Source organism: Trachemys scripta, chromosome 9, assembly GCF_013100865.1.
Source record: "Trachemys scripta elegans isolate TJP31775 chromosome 9, CAS_Tse_1.0, whole genome shotgun sequence".
NCBI classification, from domain to species: Eukaryota; Metazoa; Chordata; order Testudines; family Emydidae; genus Trachemys; species Trachemys scripta.
Genome location: NC_048306.1, coordinates 48,124,356 through 48,145,619, shown reverse-complemented (window position 1 = coordinate 48,145,619; position 21,264 = coordinate 48,124,356). Strand labels below are relative to the sequence as shown.

General features: G+C 43.2%; 1 protein-coding gene across 5 annotated transcripts in view; it reads right to left on the bottom strand.

The window, feature by feature from the left end:
• Positions 1-480: 480 nt before the first annotated feature.
• SEPTIN2 (septin 2) overlaps positions 481-21,264 on the bottom strand; it is a 49,504-nt gene continuing 28,720 nt past the window's right edge. For 3 of the 5 annotated variants that reach the window (XM_034782148.1, XM_034782152.1, XM_034782151.1), the window contains 3 exons: positions 13,122-13,179; positions 8,446-8,558; positions 481-3,988 (listed from right to left, as the gene is read on the bottom strand). In XM_034782148.1, the coding sequence (XP_034638039.1) occupies positions 8,454-8,558; positions 13,122-13,179 (163 nt within the window). In that variant the 3' untranslated portion in view covers positions 481-3,988; positions 8,446-8,453. The other 2 variants (XM_034782150.1, XM_034782149.1) reach the window with 2 other exon arrangements.

Sequence of the window (21,264 nt, the reverse complement as noted above, 5' to 3'; positions counted from 1 at the left end):
TGTAGTTCGCTTTAGTGCTTTTGATTTGCACAATCACTGCATACAGAGAGAAGCAGTCTATTGGTAGCCAGGTCCCAAAATAATACACACATTCCTAGGTGAGAGTCAACAGCCCCAGGGCACCCTGCCGTAATCATTCTGCCTGAATGTAAGTGGGCTGCTGCATTCTGCACTAAGTTATCAATAGGGACCAGGGGAAGTTGTAAGTGGTTGCTGGAAGGGCAAGAGCATCATGTAATACATACAGTTCTGCAAGCTCAGGATTATCCTGCATGAAAAGTGTACTGTATAGATTGTAATTCAGTGCTGTGCAGGTTTTATTTAATTTCCATATTTGTGCGCAGTTCCATCAATATATCCCCCTTCACTTACATGAGTCCAACAAACTGGACTGTGAAGGAGAAATTAGAACACCAACCCTGTCATGCTATTTAATGATTCCTGGTTAGACTACAGAAGGAATTCAATAAAGACCCACTGTATATTTTGATATTTTTATTAATATAGTCTTGCCTAATGACAATACAGAATCTGAATACAGCAATTTAAGATGTTTGTATACAAAGAAATAGCCCCTTTAGTAGCCAAATATAAAGCACTGCAAGTGTACCAGTACTCCTAAAATAATTGTAAAATTACTTCTAATAAAGAAAATAAAACCATTGTGGCCATCTCAGTGGGCCAGTGTTAATGCTGGACTCCAGAGTATGACATCTACCTTTGACTCCAAGTCTCTCCTCCTCCAGTCTGGGTTAGCTTCAGGTAAAAAAGAGGTTTGAGAAAGAATGGCTTATGTTTGATGTTTCCCATCAAGTCATTGTATAAATGAATGTCAGTTGCAATCAGGAGCATCAAAAGCCAAGTGGAGAAGAGAAGAGATCCTCAGAGCTGTCAGGCACACAGGACTTTTCCCCGCAAGGAGTGTACGTGTGGAATCAATTAGCAACCATATAAATTCCATTAATTAAGAAAGCAAATCCCAAGAATTTACACTTCCGTTGGAAAAAAAAGGGAACATTTCCTCACTAGAATCAATAATTTAAAACAACTTTCTCAATAGCTAACCATAATGCTCTATTGGAAAAAGCTAGCTGTTCAATGAATACATATTACCCCCAAAACCCAAGATTTCTCATAAGTAAGGCTAAGATTGTGTTACGGTTATTTTTAGTAAAAATCACAGACAAGTCACGGGCAATAAACAAAAATTCACAGCGCCCATGACCTGCCTGTGACTTCACTAAAAATAACTGGGGTCAGGGTTGAGTTGGGGGGAAGGAATGAAGGAGGGGGGAGACCGACAGACCGAGCCCCCCGCCATTGCAGGGGGAACAGTCCCGGTTCCAGTGGTTGCAACAGAGGCACAGCCACAGGGGGTATGCAGCCCCCGCTCCAAAGCTGGCCACAGCTGTGAGACAGATGTGTGTAGCCCCAGCTGCAGCCCCCGCCAAGCCCCAGCTGTAGCCCTGGGAAGCCGCGAGGGGGGCACATGGCCGCCACTGCAGCTGCCAGGCAGGGGCGCATAGCCCCGGCTGCAGTATGGTCCCCACTGCACCCCAGCAGAAGCCATGAAGCTGTGGTGCAATGGGGGGGTGCAGTCATGGAGGGCACGCAGCCCCCACTCCAGAGCTGGCCACACCTATGGGACAGGGGTGTGCAGCTGCAGCCCCTGCCAACCCACAGCCGCAGTGGGGGGGGAGGGGGACGGCACACAACCCTGGGACGCTGCGAGGGGTGTGCACAGCCCCCTCTGCAGCATGGTCCCCGCTGCAGCTGCAGGGCTGGGATGCAGCAGGGGGTGCAGCCATGGGGAGTGCACATCTCCTGCTCCAGAGTCTGCCGCAGATCCTGGACAGAGGCTCACAGCCTGGCTCCAGCCCCCTCTCCAAGCCGCAGGGCAGGGGCTGCAGGGTACTGGTTCCAGCCATCCAGCCCCAGTTGCAGGGCAGAGGCACAGTCCTGCCTCCAGCCCTGGCTTCAGTTGCTGACAGCTGAAGCAGGTGAAGTAACAGAGGTCCAGTTAAGTCACGGAATCCGTGACTACCATAGCCTCCATGACTAAATTGTAGCTTTACTCAAAACAATTCCACAGGTAGAGCTCAACCTATGCTATCTGCACTAACTGCATAGTATCTTTTTATTCCAAACAGAAGTTGGCTTAAGTAAGGACTACAGAGGGAGAAGTCCCTCAACAAAGGTATATCCAGGGTTAAGTATGTATTTGTCACTTGCAAATTATATATATATATATATATATATATATATAAATATAAAAAAGCTTTCACAGTTTTTTCCTAATACTGATTATAAATACTACTGAAGTTTAGATCACAGTACTGAACTCAGATGAAATTCACTGAAATGTTATGCAACAGTTTTTCCTGGCAGCACTTCAAAATGTGCTATGTCCAACGTCCAAGAATTCTATTGTAACTGAGACCATCTGAGAACCCTAAAAGTGCACAGAGGTGCTTAGCTGCACTATACGAACAAAAAATACTGGGGCTGGAAAAAAAAAGGGATAGTTAGGTATTTTAAAGTATTCATTCTAATGCCTTCACTGAAGCTTATATTACTATTTCTGGTCCATTTATGGTCACTTTTTCAGTAAACCAGTCTGCTCAATAGATTGAAAGATTTAAGTAACATGGCTTGACATTTTTCTCTGGCAATACTGAAATGCCTTATTACTATCTTTTCTCTATGGAAAAGGCAAAATGTAAACATTTACATTTCTTTCCCTACTAATTTTGTATTGATCCATTTAGCAAGAAAGGACTTGCTAAATGGATGAATTACACCTGTGTTTCTGACATAGCAGACGTCAGTAAGGCTGCTGCTTTTGCTTCCTTCATTGTGGACGAAGATCAGAAGAGATGAGTAGAAAGACTACCAGCTCTATGAAATGATAACTGCTTTAGAGGCAGCACAGGAGTTCAACACAGAGACTATTGTGGTGGGTTTTACTTTTAATATTAAAAAGATACTCAGAATATAAAGCAATTTATAAACTGCAGCAGTTTTAAGTAGGTCAAAATCTGATTTGCTCAGTAGCAGGACTTCTTTAAATTAGTAATTTAGTGACCATTAAAGCTACGATTTGTGGAATTTAACTGCAGGATTGTTATGTTATTCCTCATCTCGGATATAAATGTAGAAGATAAAACAAGGCCACTGCTGTGCAGAAGACCAGAAAGATCTCAGCATTTTGTGATGGTGCCATTTGTATTATCTCTTTGGCACTGGTAGGTTGTAAACAGCACTGGTAATTAATTTTGCAGTAGCACATCGTGTTATGAAATCTGACTGTTGGCTTTGGAGGGGGAAGTAGACAAAATAAGTCATTCAGCAAGTGCCCCCTTTAACAAGGAATTCTCTCTTATCTACTCTTTCCTAGTTAAGACAAAGCATACCTCTTTTGTAATTAGACACTTGTGATGTCAAGGCAATGGCTATTCAGCACTGGACAAGAACTGAGGAATGGCCAAGAGTCTCACGGGCACACAGTTAAACAATGCAAGAAATAGGAAACAGAATAACTTAACTTGGCATTGGACTCCCTAATTAGTCAACTATCACACCACTGACAACCTATAGCAACAGTCACGTATTTCTAGGTGTAACAAGTAGTATGACTAATGGTGCTAGTGCGCTATGCAAATAGACTGGTCTACTGCTAAGTCAGGTTAGGAAAGGCTCAGTATCATCCATTTTGCATTCCTAATATACTGGGTTACAGAAAATGAGCTCAATAAAATAATACTAAATTACGAAACTAAAACTGATCACATTCTCTATATAAGGTATAAAACATTGACTGAATACAATCTGTTACAAAGTACATATTACAAAAAATACCATGCATTAGCGCATAACATACTAACGTGACTTCCAAGTCACAGGCGAGGTAAAAGATATCTTTCCCAGTGAGAGACACTATTGCATCCCAACACTGGAATGTTTCCTCTTAATCTGCATATGAAGTCATCTGCAAAGAAGGCAGAAATATGAATATTTAACAGTTAGCTGTTTTGTAACTATACCTTGTATTTTAGAAACTGAACTGTAGTTTGTGTATCAATTACTCAGTGCTAACAGTCAAAGATCCTCTTCGGTATTCCACATGTGGGTCTATTAGGTGCAGTCTACATGATATCTAAGATTCCTTCCATCAGCCTCATCAGAACACACTTTGCCAGACACACCAACCCCTCCCGCCTTTTCTGAATTCTGGAGCAGGAGACTGCCTGTGGGGATAAGGCAAGTTTGTTTTTCTAATGGTTCATAAACACAACAAAGACTAACATTAAGATTTAAAACCTTAGATCCAGGCAATGTTGAAAAAATGGATTTCCTTTATGCCTAACAATGTCATGACATCATTACTTAAATGCATTGTGTGACATCCCATAGGGGAAGTTTGCTAATATGACAGACTTTCTACCTCAAAACCGAGGACATAACTTTTTCTTCCCTACTCCCCCAAATCCCTACAGTTCCTAAAGCAGTGTCTCAAACTGTGGTCCAGGGAGAATTATCTGGGTGTACGCAGACAGCAGGTTAGTCACATGGTGCTGGATCTATTTTCAGGTGCTAAACTGAATTCAAAGCATACTAATTATTTCCCAAGTAAGCACTTGCTGTGGTCACCACAGGGCTCTTATTTAATCACCACTGGGAGGGGAGGTAGACCATGTGATTGGAAGGGGAGGTAGTCCATGGGATGCATGGACTACACTATGAAAGTCTGAAGACCCCTTTTCTATGGCATTCTGGAACACTATACAAATTGTTACACACCAACACAAGACACAAAATTAGCATATGTAACATATTAATAGATAGAGTAGTGGCTCCCAATTTCAGAAGAAGATACACTGAAAATAATTGAACACTTTTTTATTTAACACAAAGCTAAGGTTGCATACCTAAGAACCCATAACTAAGGAAATGTGAAATTTAAAACCTAATGTATAATCTTAACCATGCTCACTTCACAAAGCCTAATCAAGTGGTATTATTTCTGAAATGCCATTTTTTCTACAAAAACTTACAGTGATTGTACTTAAGTTTCCTCCACTGTGAAAGATTATCATTTATAAGGATAATTCCCTATAAAAATAGGATTATTTATATAGGATGTGTGCAGTTAAACATTCTTACTGGCCCTATTAGTATTTCCCAGTTTGTATACATTTAACAGAATACATGCAAAAAGTGCAAGAAGTGCACAGTAAAACATAATTAAACAAAACTATGAATTAGGGATGTAAATATTTAAAAAGTTAACTATTTAAACGATTAAAATTATATCATTTAATTGGTTAACTGATTAAAGGGAAAGGGCCCTGGGCCGCTCCGACTGGCGTGGGGTTGGGGGTTAATGGTTAGGGTGGGTCAACTGGTAAGACTAATGCTTACCGCTTAACATCCCTACTACGAATGTTCTCTAGAGGTTTCCCAAACATTTGAAGTTAGGCCCATACCCTGAGACATTACCTTCCCTTCCATTCATGATCATGCAGACCACTTCAGAGAACAGAGCATCATTTTTTTTTTTTTTAAAAGAAGAATACACCCATGATAGTCAACCAAATAACCGAGCAGAATGGGAACCAGGATATTGCCTCAGCGTTTTAATACCCTTTCTGAAGGTGACAAAAACCTGTATTCTGGTGCTTCTCTAGATTAAATAAATTTTAAGGGAGAGAGATGATAGTTTTGATCACTTCAAGTCCCAGATTCAACAGCTCTATATCTGTTCTAGATACAGACAACTGGGATTTCAGGATAAAAAAAGAGCCCTGAGGCAGCCAAACTTCTGTGACACAATATATCACCCACCATGCCTCCCTTTCTCAAGGGAGCAGCTACTATCCTCATCAGCATCATGAAGATAAAAGCTGATGTCCATGTGATTGAGAGGGCCCCGTACTGCAGGTGGAGAGCCTCCAAACAATCCCCATTCAACTTTCAGATGCTAATTAGCAATAGACCTATGCAAGGAAGTATTATGAATTGTCAAAACCAGATGGTGTCCTGAATCAACTACTAGAATTAAGTACATCTATTTCAATATTCAAGAATCCGGATATTCATACTACCCCCATCACTGAGACTGCATTAAAGCAAGGACATGAAGTTTTGTTCCCTCCATCTCCATTTCTCAGTCAAATAATTGTTTTTAATGTTATTGTAGAATAGATACATGTAAGTGAGCTGTAACATTTTCCTCCAACCTATGCTGGCAGCAAGTTACATAGCAAGGGGCCACTTGCCAAGAAAGTGTTGTCTCCTGCACTCATGAGTCTCAATCTTGATAATTCAACATTTCAGTAGAAAGAAGATCTGGGAGATCACACTTATCTGAGATAAAGTGGTCCCTCTGCTAATTTGAGCCATATTCATGGAAGGCTTTGAAGACAAGGACAAAAAACTTTGGATTTGATGAGGAGCAAGCATAGTGAGAGGAGCATAAGGGCAATTGTACTCTCAGCAGCTCGTGATGCTTGTCAAATGGGCTGCTATATTGGGACCAGCGAGATTTTTAAACGGTAGGAGTGTATTTATTCCTGAACAATTTGAGAAAAGATTGGAATCTGCCCAGCTGTTAATAGACTTTAAGAAAGCATTTTAAAAAGTTTTATATATACTCATTCATCCATCCAATAGACTCTGAGCTGCAATGAAGGAATTTGGAATGCCTGACAAAATTATTAGGATGGTACAACTGAGTTTGCAATTCAAAAAGTAGACTGTGAAAAGCAAGTGAAATCTCTTGCCCATTTGACATCAACACTAGACTAAGGTGGGGAGATGCGCTATCCCCAGGACTCTTTAATGTGGCTATTGAAATAGTGGTGCAATCATTGTGAAATTCTCAGAATGGGGGTGAATTTAAATGGCCTGACCAACTTTTTGGATACACTGATGACCTGAGCTATCCAAGAGACAGAAGGTACAAAGGAGGATTGGAGACTTGAGGATGTGGCAAGAAAAATGCGACTTTAGACCGAATATATGGTTGTAAAATGAGGATCTTGGACAAGCTTACTTGGCAACTGATAAACAAGTTTGATAGTTTAAATGCCTAGGAGCATTAATTACCAACAGTTAGGTGAGGGAGGAAATAGAAGGCATGATTAGAGAGAGGAAATGCCTGTTACATTTCTCTGCATGGAATTTTCAGCTCGCAACAACTGAGAAAGACCAAACGTCAGATCTGAGGCCACTGTAAGGGGTATTGTTTTATATATCTGTGAGAGAAGCAGGCACTTACTAAGAAGGAAGAAAGACAGCTTATAAATACCTTCAAAAATACAGAGTTGAGATGAAGTTTTTGGTTAGTAAGGCCAAAAGAAGAAGATCTAATAGAGAACTGCAGGAGGTCTATGGTGAACCAAGTAGAGTAGTAGTGAAATTCTGATGACTCCAATGGGTAGGGCATGTAATTAGGATGCCAGAAGACAGACCAGCTAAACATCTCTTGTAAGGACATAGTTGTGGTGTCTAACCAAAGAAAATGGAGGAAAAAATTTAAGCAAAATCTAAGAGCTCTTAATGTGAATTACCATCAATGGGAAAAAAATATGCACTTGACAGAAAGATGTGGGGGCAAACAGACTGGCCAAGGACTTCCATGGTCTACATAGTCAGGGAGGAGGAGTAGATGTGTATTACATTAACCTAGTCTAAAGGTCATAAATGCACAGATCACCATGGCACAGTCCAAATCACAGGACAGCGTAATGTCTCCTGGATGTGCATAGATGTAAAATCAATTTACTGAAGCCAATAAAATCATTTGGCCATTTTAAGTCCAGGAGAAGGCAGCCTGTAGTCATTTTAAATCTCCAGTTGATCAAAGCATTGCAACAACAAATAACTATTTATCCATGAAAATTCTTACTTTGTCCTAAGAGCGCAGAAGAATGGACTTGGATGGTAGACAAAGTCTGAATGCAACTTTTCAGATAGCTGTTTAAAATACATACTAGAAAGCCTTTAAGTTCACGGTCAACATTCTTTAATTGTCTAAGTGTCAAAACAGTTTGCCAGATGGAAGCTATCTCCACTATTAGAACAGTAGCACATGACAGTGTTTTCAAGACAAAGCTCAAACAACAGAAATTAAGAACTGAATATAGTTCTCTACATTTTTCTGGAAATTGAAAGTTACATTTTAGAAAATGTAATCAAGTTTTCATAATACCTTTTTCATTCAGAGCATCAATATTCAATTAAGTTAAGTTTAAGTATGCTTATTCTGTCCTCAAGGTACTGATTTACTTCACTTTAAAAAACACCTGTGTAAAAATGTAACATGAAATGGACTCAGCCTCTTAAATCAATCAGTTGACCTGTTATTGTTTTCCAATGCCTTGAAACACCTACTAAGGACAATTTATTTTTCTTACTGCAATTATAATCATTTGAAGGTCTTACCAAAGAATTTATACATGGTGTCCATGAACTGCACTGCTGTCTCCCTCACCACCTTGCATCTGTATTTGCATCTGAGCCTGCATTCTCGCAATCATCTCTTGCATGCGACGAAGCTGGAAAAGACAAATAGTATAGAAAAAGCCTTTTAGCCCTCTCTCCTAAGCAAGTGGCTCTTCACTGCCACAACGGTGAAGAGCCACTTGTGTCCTATTCAATGACAACTAATTTTGGTCTTCACTAATACTTTTTTGATGTCAGATGTTAAACATTAAAAAAATATATTGCTTTTCTTCACTCACAAAAATATGTAAGTAATTTACTGATCAAAGTAACAGGCATCGCTTTTGAAATTTGGCACCAGTTTCCCAAGTGTGTCTCAGCAGAAGCTTCTACTTCCTCTATTTCCTGTTGGTGTTATTTTCTTAGTTACAGCAGTACATTAAAATGGATTGTGTGTTGGAGAGCTGAATTAAACTATTTACAGTCACTGAAGTTATTAGTAAAGCCCTAGTCTGCAAGCTGACTTTTATGTCCCCTCCACCCATCCCTTGATCCTTGACAGAAAGAGGCAATACTTGAAGCATTCCAGCTATAGTAAAATAATTCAGACAACCTCTTCTGTGGCAGATAGGGATTGCTGCCAGGAACCCAGTTGTGCTGGTAATGCATGCATCCATCCAAACATATAGAATATTAAAACTAAGAAAACTTAGATTGGGGTTCTACAAATTCAAACATTTTAGAATTATAGAATTGTCTATTTAAATGCACAAGTCAGGAAACAACTGTTGAGATTAACCCAACCATACTGCATATACAGTAACTCTTCGCTTAACGTTGTAGTTATGTTCCTGAAAAATGCGACTATAAACAAATCCAATTTCCCCATAAGAATTAATGTAAATGGGGGGGGGGGGCTAGGTTTATAGGAAAATATTTTTATAAATATATATATATATATATATATATATATATATATATATATATATATAAAAACCACACACACACCCCTCTACCCTGATATAACGCTGTCCTCGGGAGCCAAAAAAAATCTTACCGCGTTATATCAAACTTGCTTTGATCCACCGGAGCGCATAGAGCCCCCCACAGCGCTGCTTCACCGCATTATATCCGAATTTGTGTTATATCGGGTCACGTTATATCGAGATAGCGGTGTATATATAAATAAAATACACACACACACACACACACACACAGTATAAGTTTTAAACAAACAATTTAATACTGTACTCAACAATGATGATTCTGAAGCTTGGTTGAGGTGATGAAGTCAGAGGGTGGGATATTTAAATGATGAACTAGCACTCAGCTGAGCCCTCAAGGGTTAACACATTGCTGTTAATGTAGCCTCACACTTTACAAGGCAGCACGAATGGAGGGAGGGGAGACAGCATGGCAGAGAGAGACAGAGACATACACCGTGTGTGTGAGAGAGATGCATTGCCCCTTTAAGCATGCTGACCCCACTCTAAGTACACTACCCTTTTAAGTAGATCAGCAAGTTCAGACAGCAGCTGCTGCCAGCAAGCTCTCAGTCCTGAGCCCTGTCATGACCTCCCCCCTCCACATGGAGATGGGGTAAAGGAAGGAGCGGTGGGCAGGAGCAAGGGGGAGGGGGACACTGACATTAGCACTCCCCTTCCCCCGCCATCCCCTGCACAGTAAGCAGGAGGCTCCAGAAGCACCTCCAAGGCAAATGGCAGGAGCAGCACACGGCAGTGCGGGGAGGGAGAGCTGAACTGCCCAGCAATTGATATCCTGCTGGGCAAGTGCCGCGCACAGGGAACTTAAGAGGAGCGGGGAGCTGATAGGGGGGCTGCCAGTCCACCCTGGTTCCAAGCCCCCAACCAGATAGCTCCAACGGGCTGCTCTTTCTGCAAGCTGTGAACAAAGCAGGCGGCTGCCAAACAAAGTTCTAAGGGAGCATTGCGCAACTTTAAACAAGCACGTTCTCTAATTGATCAGCAACGTAACAACGAAACATTAACTGGGACAATTTTAAGTGAGGAGTTACTGTATGTAGTCTTCTTTAGTTCTATTTAGGCTACTGAATGACGGTTTTGATAGATTTAAAGTAATGGAGCCAACACTGCTCTAGGAACTTTGTTTTTTTAACGCCCTGGCTTTTGTGCATTTACGTTTTCACCCTTAATGCTGCATTAATAGATTTCTGCAATTTAATTTATTTTTTAAAGATGAAGTTAGCATAATGACCCCAACAACCTTACTCCATCCCAGCCACTCCGCACATTGACAAGCCTGCCACCCCCATGTTAACTACAGTCCTCCTCAAGAGATCATCCCTACTCCAGTGATAAGAGCACCAGTGGAAGGCAAGAGGCTCAGAAAGTGTCTCGTCCTCATTAAAAGGGACACAGTGAAAGGTTTCTGCAATTATGGGGAGCGAGATGTTTTACTGCTGTGAAGGACTACAAGCTCATCTCTAGAGATGGTGGGGGAAAGTTTAGTAATGGATAGGGGGACCAGATAGCAAGTATAAAAAAATCGGGACACTTTCTTTTTTCCCGGGGCGGGGAGTCGGAGAGGGAAATAAATTGCCTCTATAAGACAAAGCCTCTAATATTGGGAAACTTTGGTCACCCTAAGCCCAGGGCTCCCTAACACAGCTCAACTGACTCAAGTTCCACTAACCCTGCATTTAAACTGTGGTGCAGACTCACCCAAAGTGACCACTGACTCTCCCACCTGGCTTTATAACCACCCCCACCCCTGCTGAGGGAGATAGTTGGGAAGGGCACATGGGAAACTGCCCCACATCGAGGCACCACCCGTCCCTGCTCTCTGCCGCAGACCCCTCAGTGCCCTCCCCGCCTTCGGCTGCTGCAGGCTGCAATCCCCAGCCAAACGACCTTGTTGGGTCACGGCTGCTGGCGTGCAGCAGCCCGGGGGGGGGGCAGCTGCGTGGGGGAAGCATGGCGGGGGTTGGGGAGCTATTTACCCCACTGGCGTGCACGGCGCCCAGCCCTGAACAGAGCCTGTGTGCCGCAGGGAGCTGTCCGTGCGGTGAGTGGGGAGCAGAGCTACGCAGTCTGTGGGGCGGTGCCGGGGCCCCCTCCAGCTGCCCGGAGCCAGGTGGCGGTGGCTCCCCGAGTGGTGCTGCACTGCTGCTTCGGGGCGGGCTTCTCCCCCAGCTCGCAGCCGCGCTGGCTCGCTGCGCCTCCTGGGATGGTGGGAGCCTGGGCTGGTGCTCTCTGGCGCTCTGTGCCATGCACGGGGTCCTGACCCTAAGAGCCAGAGGGACCTGCTGGGGGACGAGGTGGGGAGTTCTGGCGGTGCTTACCTGGGGCGGGTCCCGGGAAGCATCCGGCAGGTCCCTCTGGCTCCTAGGGTCGGGTCGGGTGGATGGGGTGGGGTGGTGGAGGGCTCTCTGCCCGCTGCCAGTGCCTGCAAGCCCCACCCCCACAACTCTGATTGGGCAGGAGGGAGCCAGTGTAGCATGCAGAGACCCCCTCCGTCTCTGTGCCTGGGGCCACCAGCACTGCAGGCTCCTGCCAGCGGGCAGGCACGCCGCCAGGAGCTGCCCCAGGAAGCGCCGCCATGCCAGCCCCAGGACTTTGGTGGTGATGGTGATCTGTCTCCCGATAACGGGACAAAGGCCGTCCCGACCGATGTGCGGTCAGGACGCAGGATAAGTGTGTTAAAAATCGGGACTGTCCCGATAATATCTGGTCACCCTAGTGATGGAAGGAAGTTACTTGACTGATTATCAGATTGCATGTTCAAATGCAAATTTTAATTGCAGTATGCAATCTCCATTTGCTTGTAATGCTGTACACACTTGTCAAAGCACTGGTCCTCACTGAGTAACAACCATATGCTAAGTGTGAAATTTAATTTTTCAATGTGAATTTAAAGTTCACAAAAAGTGCCCTATTAAAGTGCTAAGTATCAGGGGGTAGCCGTGTTAGTCTGTATCTACAAAAACAACAAGGAGTCTGGTGGCACCTTAAAGATAAGGTGCCACCAGACTCCTTATTAAAGTGCTGAAATTCTATAATTACAACACAAGCTACTCCCCACTGCCCTGCTACGTAGATAATCCTGGCTTAGCAGAACCGTATCTAGAGGCAAGAAAATAATTCATTGTCAACTGTCCATTCAATAACTTGGTGCCTCAGAATGCTTCGAAGGTGCAGACTGATGCCAGTTGTAGCAGGGATTTTGTAATATGGTCACATCTGCTCGCTATGAATTGAAGTGAGCCCAAGCTCATTTCACAAAGGACTTAAACAACCAGCAGATGGCAACTACTTTCTGATTCAAAACAGATATGACCCAGCAGCCAGGAGATTAAATGTTCCATATACAGTCACTACCTTGAGCCATCCAGTCCCCTCCAACATGGAATTTTGAAAAAAATCAGTTTTGGATTTACCAGAGTGAGCAAGCAAGCAAGCACGCACGCAGTTATGACAATTCTTGAGAGAAAGTTTTCATTCTCTTGTCACTCACACTACTGAAATTTTTTTTTTTTTTTTTTTTACAGTTATAACAAAACACCAAACAAACAAAAAAAACCCCAACCTTCTGCACTGAGACCACAATGAAATATTTAGCCGCAAAGAAAATAATTAAGGAATGAAAAGTGGCCATTTTTGCAATACAGAACTTGTCTATAAGGAAAGCAGTCTTACTTCAGCTTCTTTTTCCTGCAAAATCTGATCTTTATTCACTTCCTCATCTTCAATTTTCCTAAGATTAAAAAAAAGAGGCATAAACATTCATCAACAACATGCGTGCCTTCTGGTTCATTTACTCAAAGTGGCAGCTTTATATCTGTTCATAGGTAAGGCTAAGATTATGTCACTAAGGTCACAGAAGTCATGGATGTGACTTCCACAGACCGCTGTGACATTTTCTGTTTCAGCCCCACGCTACCGGGGGGAGCCCTTCCCTTCTCACCCAGCAGGACTTGGGCGCTCATCGTGCATCAGTTCCATTTTGTCAGGTTTTTTTTTTTTTTTTTTAAACTAAAGTCAAGGACTTCTGTGAATTTTTGTTTATTGCCTGTGACCTGTCCCTGACTTTTACTAAAAATAACCGTGACAAAATCTTAATCTTATGAATAAGCAACCAAGATTCTCATTCTGAACCAGACTTGCATTCTCATCTCTCAAAATGTAGTTGCTTTAAATACACATAGGATTTATTTAGGCACTTTCCCCACATCAACTGAAAAACATTTTTCGTAAGAATGAACCTTTTTCAGAGCAAGTACACCAATTCCCCCAATCCACCTCCAAGGAAAAGAAAAATGAACAAAGAAGCTTAAGACAGGCACAATTGAGGAATGCAAGAGAAAGTTCCTTGCTGTGAATTAAGACAGCTGTCATCCTTGTTCTATATGCAGGACTTAAACACTGTTCAAAAATAGTACTAAGTGCAGTAATTGATGCAGTAAAGATACAGTTGTGTCCATGCATGTATTTGATTACCACAACAGAGGTATACTAATATCAAACAAAATTTGTTCACCATCACCTAAATACAATTTACTAGAGATGCTACAAGTGCTCCAGTGTTCTCCTCTGTCCTTCACAAGTTCAAACACCTTATTTTCCAAAACCATGTCAGAGTAGCACAGGTAGACCCATTTCAGAAGAAGTGCTAAGGTTCATATATCTATGTGACTGAAGCAAAGCAGAAGTTTAAGATGATGGGCAGGGCCGGCTCCAGGGTTTTGGACGCCCCAAGCAGCCAAAAAAAAAAAAAAAAAAAAGCCGCGATCGCGATCTGCGGCGGCAATTCGGCGGGAGGTCCTTTGCTCCCAGCGGGAGTGAGGGACCGTCCGCTGAATTGCCGCCGAATACCTGGACGTGCCGCCCCTCGCCGGAGCGGCCGCCCCAAGCACCTGCTTGTCAGGCTGGTGCCTGGAGCCGGCCCTGATGATGGGCAAACTATGAGCATGCGTTCAGAAGTGAAGACAATCCAGGAAGTTTTTGGAAAGTGTAGGGGACAATTTCCTGGTGCAAGTGCTAGAGGAACCAACTAGGGGCAGAGCTTTTCTTGACCTGCTGCTCACAAACAGGGAAGAATTAGTAGGGAAAGCAAAAGTGGATGGGAACCTGGGAGGCAGTGACCATGAGATGGTCGAGTTCAGGATCCTGACACAAGGAAGAAAGGAGAGCAGCAGAATACGGACCCTGGACTTCAGAAAAGCAGACTTTGACTCCCTCAGGGAACAGATGGGCAGGATCCCCTGGGAGAATAACATGAAGGCAAAGGGGTCCAGGAGAGCTGGCTGTATTTTAAAGAATCCTTATTGCGGTTGCAGGAACAAACCATCCCCATGTGTAGAAAGAACAGTAAATATGGCAGGTGACCAGCTTGGCTAAACAGTGAAATCCTTGCTGATCTTAAACGCAAAAAAAGAAGCTTACAAGAAGTGGAAGATTGGACAAATGACCAGGGAGGAGTATAAAAATATTGCTCAGACATGCAGGAGTGAAATCAGGAAGGCCAAATCACACTTGGAGTTGCAGCTAGCAAGAGATGTTAAGAGTAACAAGAAGGGTTTCTTCAGATATGTTAGCAACAAGAAGAAAGTCAAGGAAAGTGTGGGCCCCCAACCTAGTGACAGAGGATGTGGAAAAAGCTAAGGTACTCAATGATTTTTTTGCCTCTGCCTTCACGAACGAGGTCAGCTCCCAGATTGCTACACTGGGCAGCACAATATGGGGAGAAGGTGACCAGCTCTCTGTGGAGAAAGAAGTGGTTCGGGACTACTTAGAAAAACTGGACGAGCACAAGTCCATGGGGCCGGATTCGCTGCATCCGAGGATGCTAAAGGAGTTGGCGGATGAGATTGCAGCGCCATTGGCCATTATTTCTGAAAACTCATGGCCATCGGGGGAGGTCCCGGATGACTAGAAAAAGGTTAATGTAGTGCCCATCTTTAAAAAAGAGAAGGAGGAGGATCCGGGGAACTACAGGCCAGTCAGCCTCACCTCAGTCCCTGGAAAAATCATGGAGCAGGTCCTCAAGGAATCAATTATGAAACACTTGGAGGAGAGGAAAGTGATCAGGAACAGTCAGCATGGATTCACCAAGGGGGAAGTCGTGCCTGACTAATCTAATTGCCTTCTATGATGAGATAACTGGCTCTGTGGATGAGGGGAAAGCGGTGGATGTGTTATTCCTTGACTTTAGCAAACCTTTTGATACGGTCTCCCACAGTATTCTTGCTGCCAAGTTAAAGAAGTATGGGCTGGATGAATGGACTGTAAGGTGGACAGAAAGCTGGCTAGATCATCGGGCTCAACGGGTAGCGATCAATGGCTCCATGTCTAGTTGTCAGCCGGTTTCAAGTGGAGTGCCCCAAGGGTCAGTCCTGGGGCCGGTTTTGTTTAATATCTTTATTAATGATCTGGAGAATGGTGTGGACTGCACTCTCAGCAAGTTTGCAGATGACACTAAACTAGGAGGCGTGGTAGATACAGTAGAGGGTAGGGATCGGATACAGAGGGACCTAGACAAATTAGAGGATTGGGCCAAAAAAAAAAAAAAAAACCTGATGAGGTTCAACAAGGACAAGTGCAGAGTCCTGCATTTAGGATGGAAGAATCCTATGCACTGCTACAGACTAGGGACCGAATGGCTTGATAGCAGTTCTGCAGAAAAGGACCTAGGGGTCACAGTGGACGAGAAGCTGGATATGAGTCAACAGTGTGCTCTTGTTGCCAAGAAGGCTAACGGCATTTTGGGCTGTATAAGTAGGGGCATTGCCAGCAGATCGAGGAACGTGATCGTTCCCCTTTATTCGACATTGGTGAGGCCTCATCATCCAGTTTTGGGCCCCACACTACAAGAAGGATGTGGAAAAATTGGAAAGAGTCCAGCATAGGGCAACAAAAATGATTAGGGAGCTGGAGCACATGACTTATGAGGAGAGGCTGAGGGAATTGGCATTGTTTAGTCTCCAGAAGAATGAGGGGGGATTTGATAGCAGCCTTCAACTACCTGAAGGGGGGTTCCAAAGAGGATGGAGCTCGGCTGTTCTCAGTGGTGGCAGATGACAGAACAAGGAGCAATGGTCTCAAGTTGCAGTGGGGGAGGTCTAGGTTGGATATTAGGAAACACTATTTCACTAGGAGTGTGGTGAAGCACTGGAATGGGTTACCTAGGGAGGTGGTGGAATCTCCTTCCTTGGAGGTTTTTAAGGCCCGGCTCGACAAAGCCCTGGCTGGGATGATTTAGTTTGGAATTGGTCCTGCTTTGAGCAGGGGGTTGGACTAGATGACCTCGTGAGGTCCCTTCGAACCCTGATATTCTATGATTCTGTGTGATATGAAAGCTTATGCCCAAATAAATTTGCTAGTCTCTAAGGTGCCACAAGGACTCCTCATTGTTTTTGTTAGGGTTAGGGTTTCCCTGCCATTTTTTTCTCCTCTCCCCACTGCAGCATCAAAGACCCATACAAATTTAAAATTTTTATTAAAAAAAAAATGTAACATTAGGTTTAATAGTACACAGATTAAGAAAATAGTGTCTGTATATCTGGGTATAGTGCTTAGATTATCCACAATACATAGTTTGTTTTAAAAAGTCCCAAGATACATATAGTGCATAATCAGCAATAATAATCACCAAATTAAGGTGAATAAATTTAACAATTCAGTTTAGATTTAGAATCTGAATACTCGGGTATATCACTCATGAAAAGTTATACAGAGAGTTGGTTGCAGAAAGCAAATATAGGACTGAGTGTAGGTTGTCCCTCAGTAATTGAGCATTTAGGGTAGATTGTCCATTTGGAAAATACAATCCTATGAGGAAAGTATTTCAGTTACTTTCCCCACTGCAAAAAGCAACAGAGAGTCCTGTGGCACCTTTAAGAAGTGGGTATTCACCCACGAAAGCTTATGCTCCAATACATCTCTTAGTGTTAAAGATGCCACAGGACTCTCTATTGCTTTTTACAGATCCAGACTAACATGGCTACCCCTCTGATACTTTCCCCATTGCACTTCTCATCAGCACTCCAGCTCATCCCTCCTGGTACTGCCGATGTCTGGTGATGTGTTCTATGTAGATGTCCCTCGATCACCCAATGGTGTCCGACACCATGAGTTGCCGCATCACCAGAGCGTACTGCTGACCGATTCTGCATTCTCTCCACACTCGCTCATTACTGGTGTTCCATGTGCCCAGGGCTCCGATGATCAGCGCATCCGTCGGAACCTGGTAAGTCTTAGCTCTCACGGTGTCGGCCAGAGGGGTGTATTTCTCCACCTTTTGAACTCTGGAACTGCGGAAGGCCGGGGTCCTGTTCTCGAAGGGCACTGTGACGTCCACCATGATGCTATTCTTCCGGTCCTCATTGGTGATGACGATGTCTGGTCACAGTTGGTTGTCGGTTCTGGGGATGGTGAAGTTCATGGCAACCTTCCCTACGGGTGGTGGGATGGCTCTGACCAGGCGATCTTATATGGTCTTGTGTCATAGAATATCAGGGTTGGAAGGGAGGTCATCTAGTCCAACCCCTTGCTCAAAGCAGGGCCAATCCCCAACTAAATCATCCCAGCCAGGGCTTCATCAAGCCTGACCGTAAAAACCTTTAAGGAAGGAGATTCCACCACCTCCTTAGGTAACCCATTCCAGTGCTTCACCACTCTCCTAGTGAAAAAAAGTTTTTCCTAATATCCAACCTAAACCTCCCCACTGCAACTTGAGATCATTACTCCTTTTGTCATCTTGTACCACTGAGAACAGTCTAGATCCATCCTCTTTGGAACCCCCCTTCAGGTAGTTGAAAGCAGCTATCAACCCCCCCCTCATTCTTCTCTTCTGCAGACTAAACAATCCCAGTTCCCTCAGCCTCTCCTCATAAGTCATGTGCTCCAGCTCCCTAATCATTTTTGTTGGCCTCTGCTGGACTCTTTCCAATTTTTCCACATCCTTCTTGTGGTGTGGGGCCCAAAACTGGACACAGTACTCCAGATGAGGCCTCACTAATGCTGAATAGAGGGAAATGATCACGTCCCTTGATCTGCTGGCAATGCCCCTACTTATACAGCCTAAAATGTAGTTGGCTAGTGTAGTGTGTTGCAGCTGCCAGGCTCTGGAATGGGTCTTGCAGCTATACAGGACATGGGGTAGCATCTCATTGGCATAGCGGCAATTCCTGCATTGCTTGTCCTGATTCCCATGGTGGATAGCTCCGTTCAGTGGGATGCAGTTGAGCCAGGCCCAGCTCCTGGCATTCCTCGTACCACATCCATCGGCAGCCGATACACTTCTCCAGTCATTGCATAGCATTGTGGGCATGAGTCTAGAGCGAAGCATGCATATCTAACCATACATTAAGTGTTGTCAAATGCATAAAGTAAACAAACTGATGTTTACTAAGATGGTAATTTCACACCCACCACTTCATAATACTTAAGTAAGATACAGTCCCTAAATTTATAGCTAGATAGGAGACAAAAACATCTTTAGTGTAATCTAGAAAGATACCACAAAACATATTGACTATCCTCATCAATCTATGAGAGAATCTTGGTATACACTGCCTATTTCCTGTTCTTTCAAGCTTACAAAGCAGAAAGCTCAGCAGTTTTAACTCCACTTTTAATCTCCATGAGATTCTGAGCAGCACACAATCACAGATGGACCAGTTCTATATTAAAGCTATATATACACACTAAGCCCTTGAAACACACTTGCTAGATAACAGGAATCCAGTTCAACAAATAAGCCCTTTAAAGACTAGAGAGGGGTTACAATTTCAAAAAACAAGGTGGCTGAAAACAGAGACTAATAGCTTGCTGGTTTGCCTGGAGGGAGAACTGAACTACCAGGCTATCATAGAGAGGTTGAAACCCATTTCTATTCTGATCCATCTGGTTCTCTCACCAGTCTTAACAGCAGGGAAAATCCACTGCTGGTTGTGAAAGATTGTCAGCCCTATTAGTGTGTGATCATGTAACCCTCTAGTGGCTGAAACATACAAAAGCAGTTTTCAACTTTTTTAAGCCAAGGCATACCTGATCAATTTCTACTTGAAACTCAGACCTCCCCCAACTCAAAACAAACACGTTCATTTTAATCAAAATGAAGCTTTCCCTGTCTCCTTCACTCCTGCTGTGAAGGATCTAGCTGTTTCTCCCACCCTCCAATCTCCCAGAGAAAAGGGAACTAGTATATTTAAAGTAGGCATCATCTGTCAACTACTCTGCAATATAGGAAAACTCTGCAGTTTGCAGGAGGTAAGATAAAGTGCTTGTAGAGGAACCTCAGGTTTACCCTGTGATTTAAAAAAAACAAAACAAAACAAATAAATCCAACCACCTGTCCATATAGTAGAATCTGGTGAGAACATTACATTTCTTTTCAAAAGTAGACTGCCAAGATAGATTTCTAACCCTGGAGACACTTCCAAGAACAACAATGTGATATCTTTTGCCTCAATCTCACAGTATCTGCCATCCCGTTCTTCTTTCACTACTACCACTGCATCCCCTTTCTTTGAGAATGGTAGGGAGAATTTAAAAGAACATAAGGGAAAGAGGGAGAGAACAGAACTCATTCTCACTTTTCCATTCCCCCCTCTCAGGAAATGAACATGGAAACCCTTTCAGGATGGAGAGCCAAACAGCTGTTGGAGGAAAAAGAAAGCTGTGGTGCTAAAGACTATTGGGAATTCCTCATAGATAAGGTGTTACAAGTTCTTGATTAGAAAGATAGCATACTAAAGGCAATCATTCCTTATTAAAGGCTTAATCCAGCAAGGTTCTGAGGGAGTTGCAGAGCCTACCTGCCAGTGGGCAAGGGGTGCTTGTGAGGAAGTCTAAGAGTTTATTAGTGGCTGCTGCCACAGCTTAATTTCACATCCACTGGCTCTACTGATACCCAGCTGAGTCCCAGGGACAGTAAACCAGTTACAATTCAATTTTTAGTAGTGGGAAGTGTGGTTTACATAGACCCAGCGTAACATGCATTCTGAACAGAGAACAATGGAAAGAATATCAAGCTTTATATCAACTGCAGCTGTTTCTGATCCTTCAGAATAGTAAAGTGCTACTCTGAAAAGGGATTTTGTACGAAATAGGACCATGGCATTCCATAGGTATCTTTACAATGACTCCTGGATCAACTATTTTCAGTTTACAAGAATCCCTCTTTTCCCATCCCACTGAATGCTAGCCTTTATTCTTGCCTCAGAGACAAATTCAGTTCTTTCCTTCTCAAAGACCATGTGATAAATGAAAGGGGGTGGGAGAGCTCCCTTTTATGGACATCCAGCCAGCCAGTTAGCTATAAAGTCCTTCTTGGTGGCTGTCCTCTGCTTGCTTTACCTGTAAAGGGTTAACAGAGTCCCCCAGGTAAAGGAAAGGGAGTGGGCACCTGACCAAAAGAGCCAATGGGAAGGCTAGAACTTTTTTAAAAACGGGGAAAAGAACTTCCCCTGTCTGTTTTTTCTCCGGGAAAGAGGGGAACAGGGAGCTATGAGAAGCTTTAAGCCAGGTATGATCATAAATCATCAGATCATACCTAGAACTACTTATTTGGAACTCCCAAATGTGTAAATAGATCAGAAATATTTAGAAAAACGCAATTAGGTTTATTTCTTATGGCTAATGGACTCTTCTGTGTTAACCCCAGATGCTTTTGTTTGCTTGTAACCTTGAAGCTGAACCCCCAAGAAAGCTATTTTGGATGCTTAATTTTTGGAATTGTTCTTTTAAAATCTAGCAAAAGCCTAAGTTCCAAATGTATTTTCTTTCTTTTTTTTTTTTTTTTTTAAAAAACCAAAAAAGTAAATTTTATTTTTTTAAG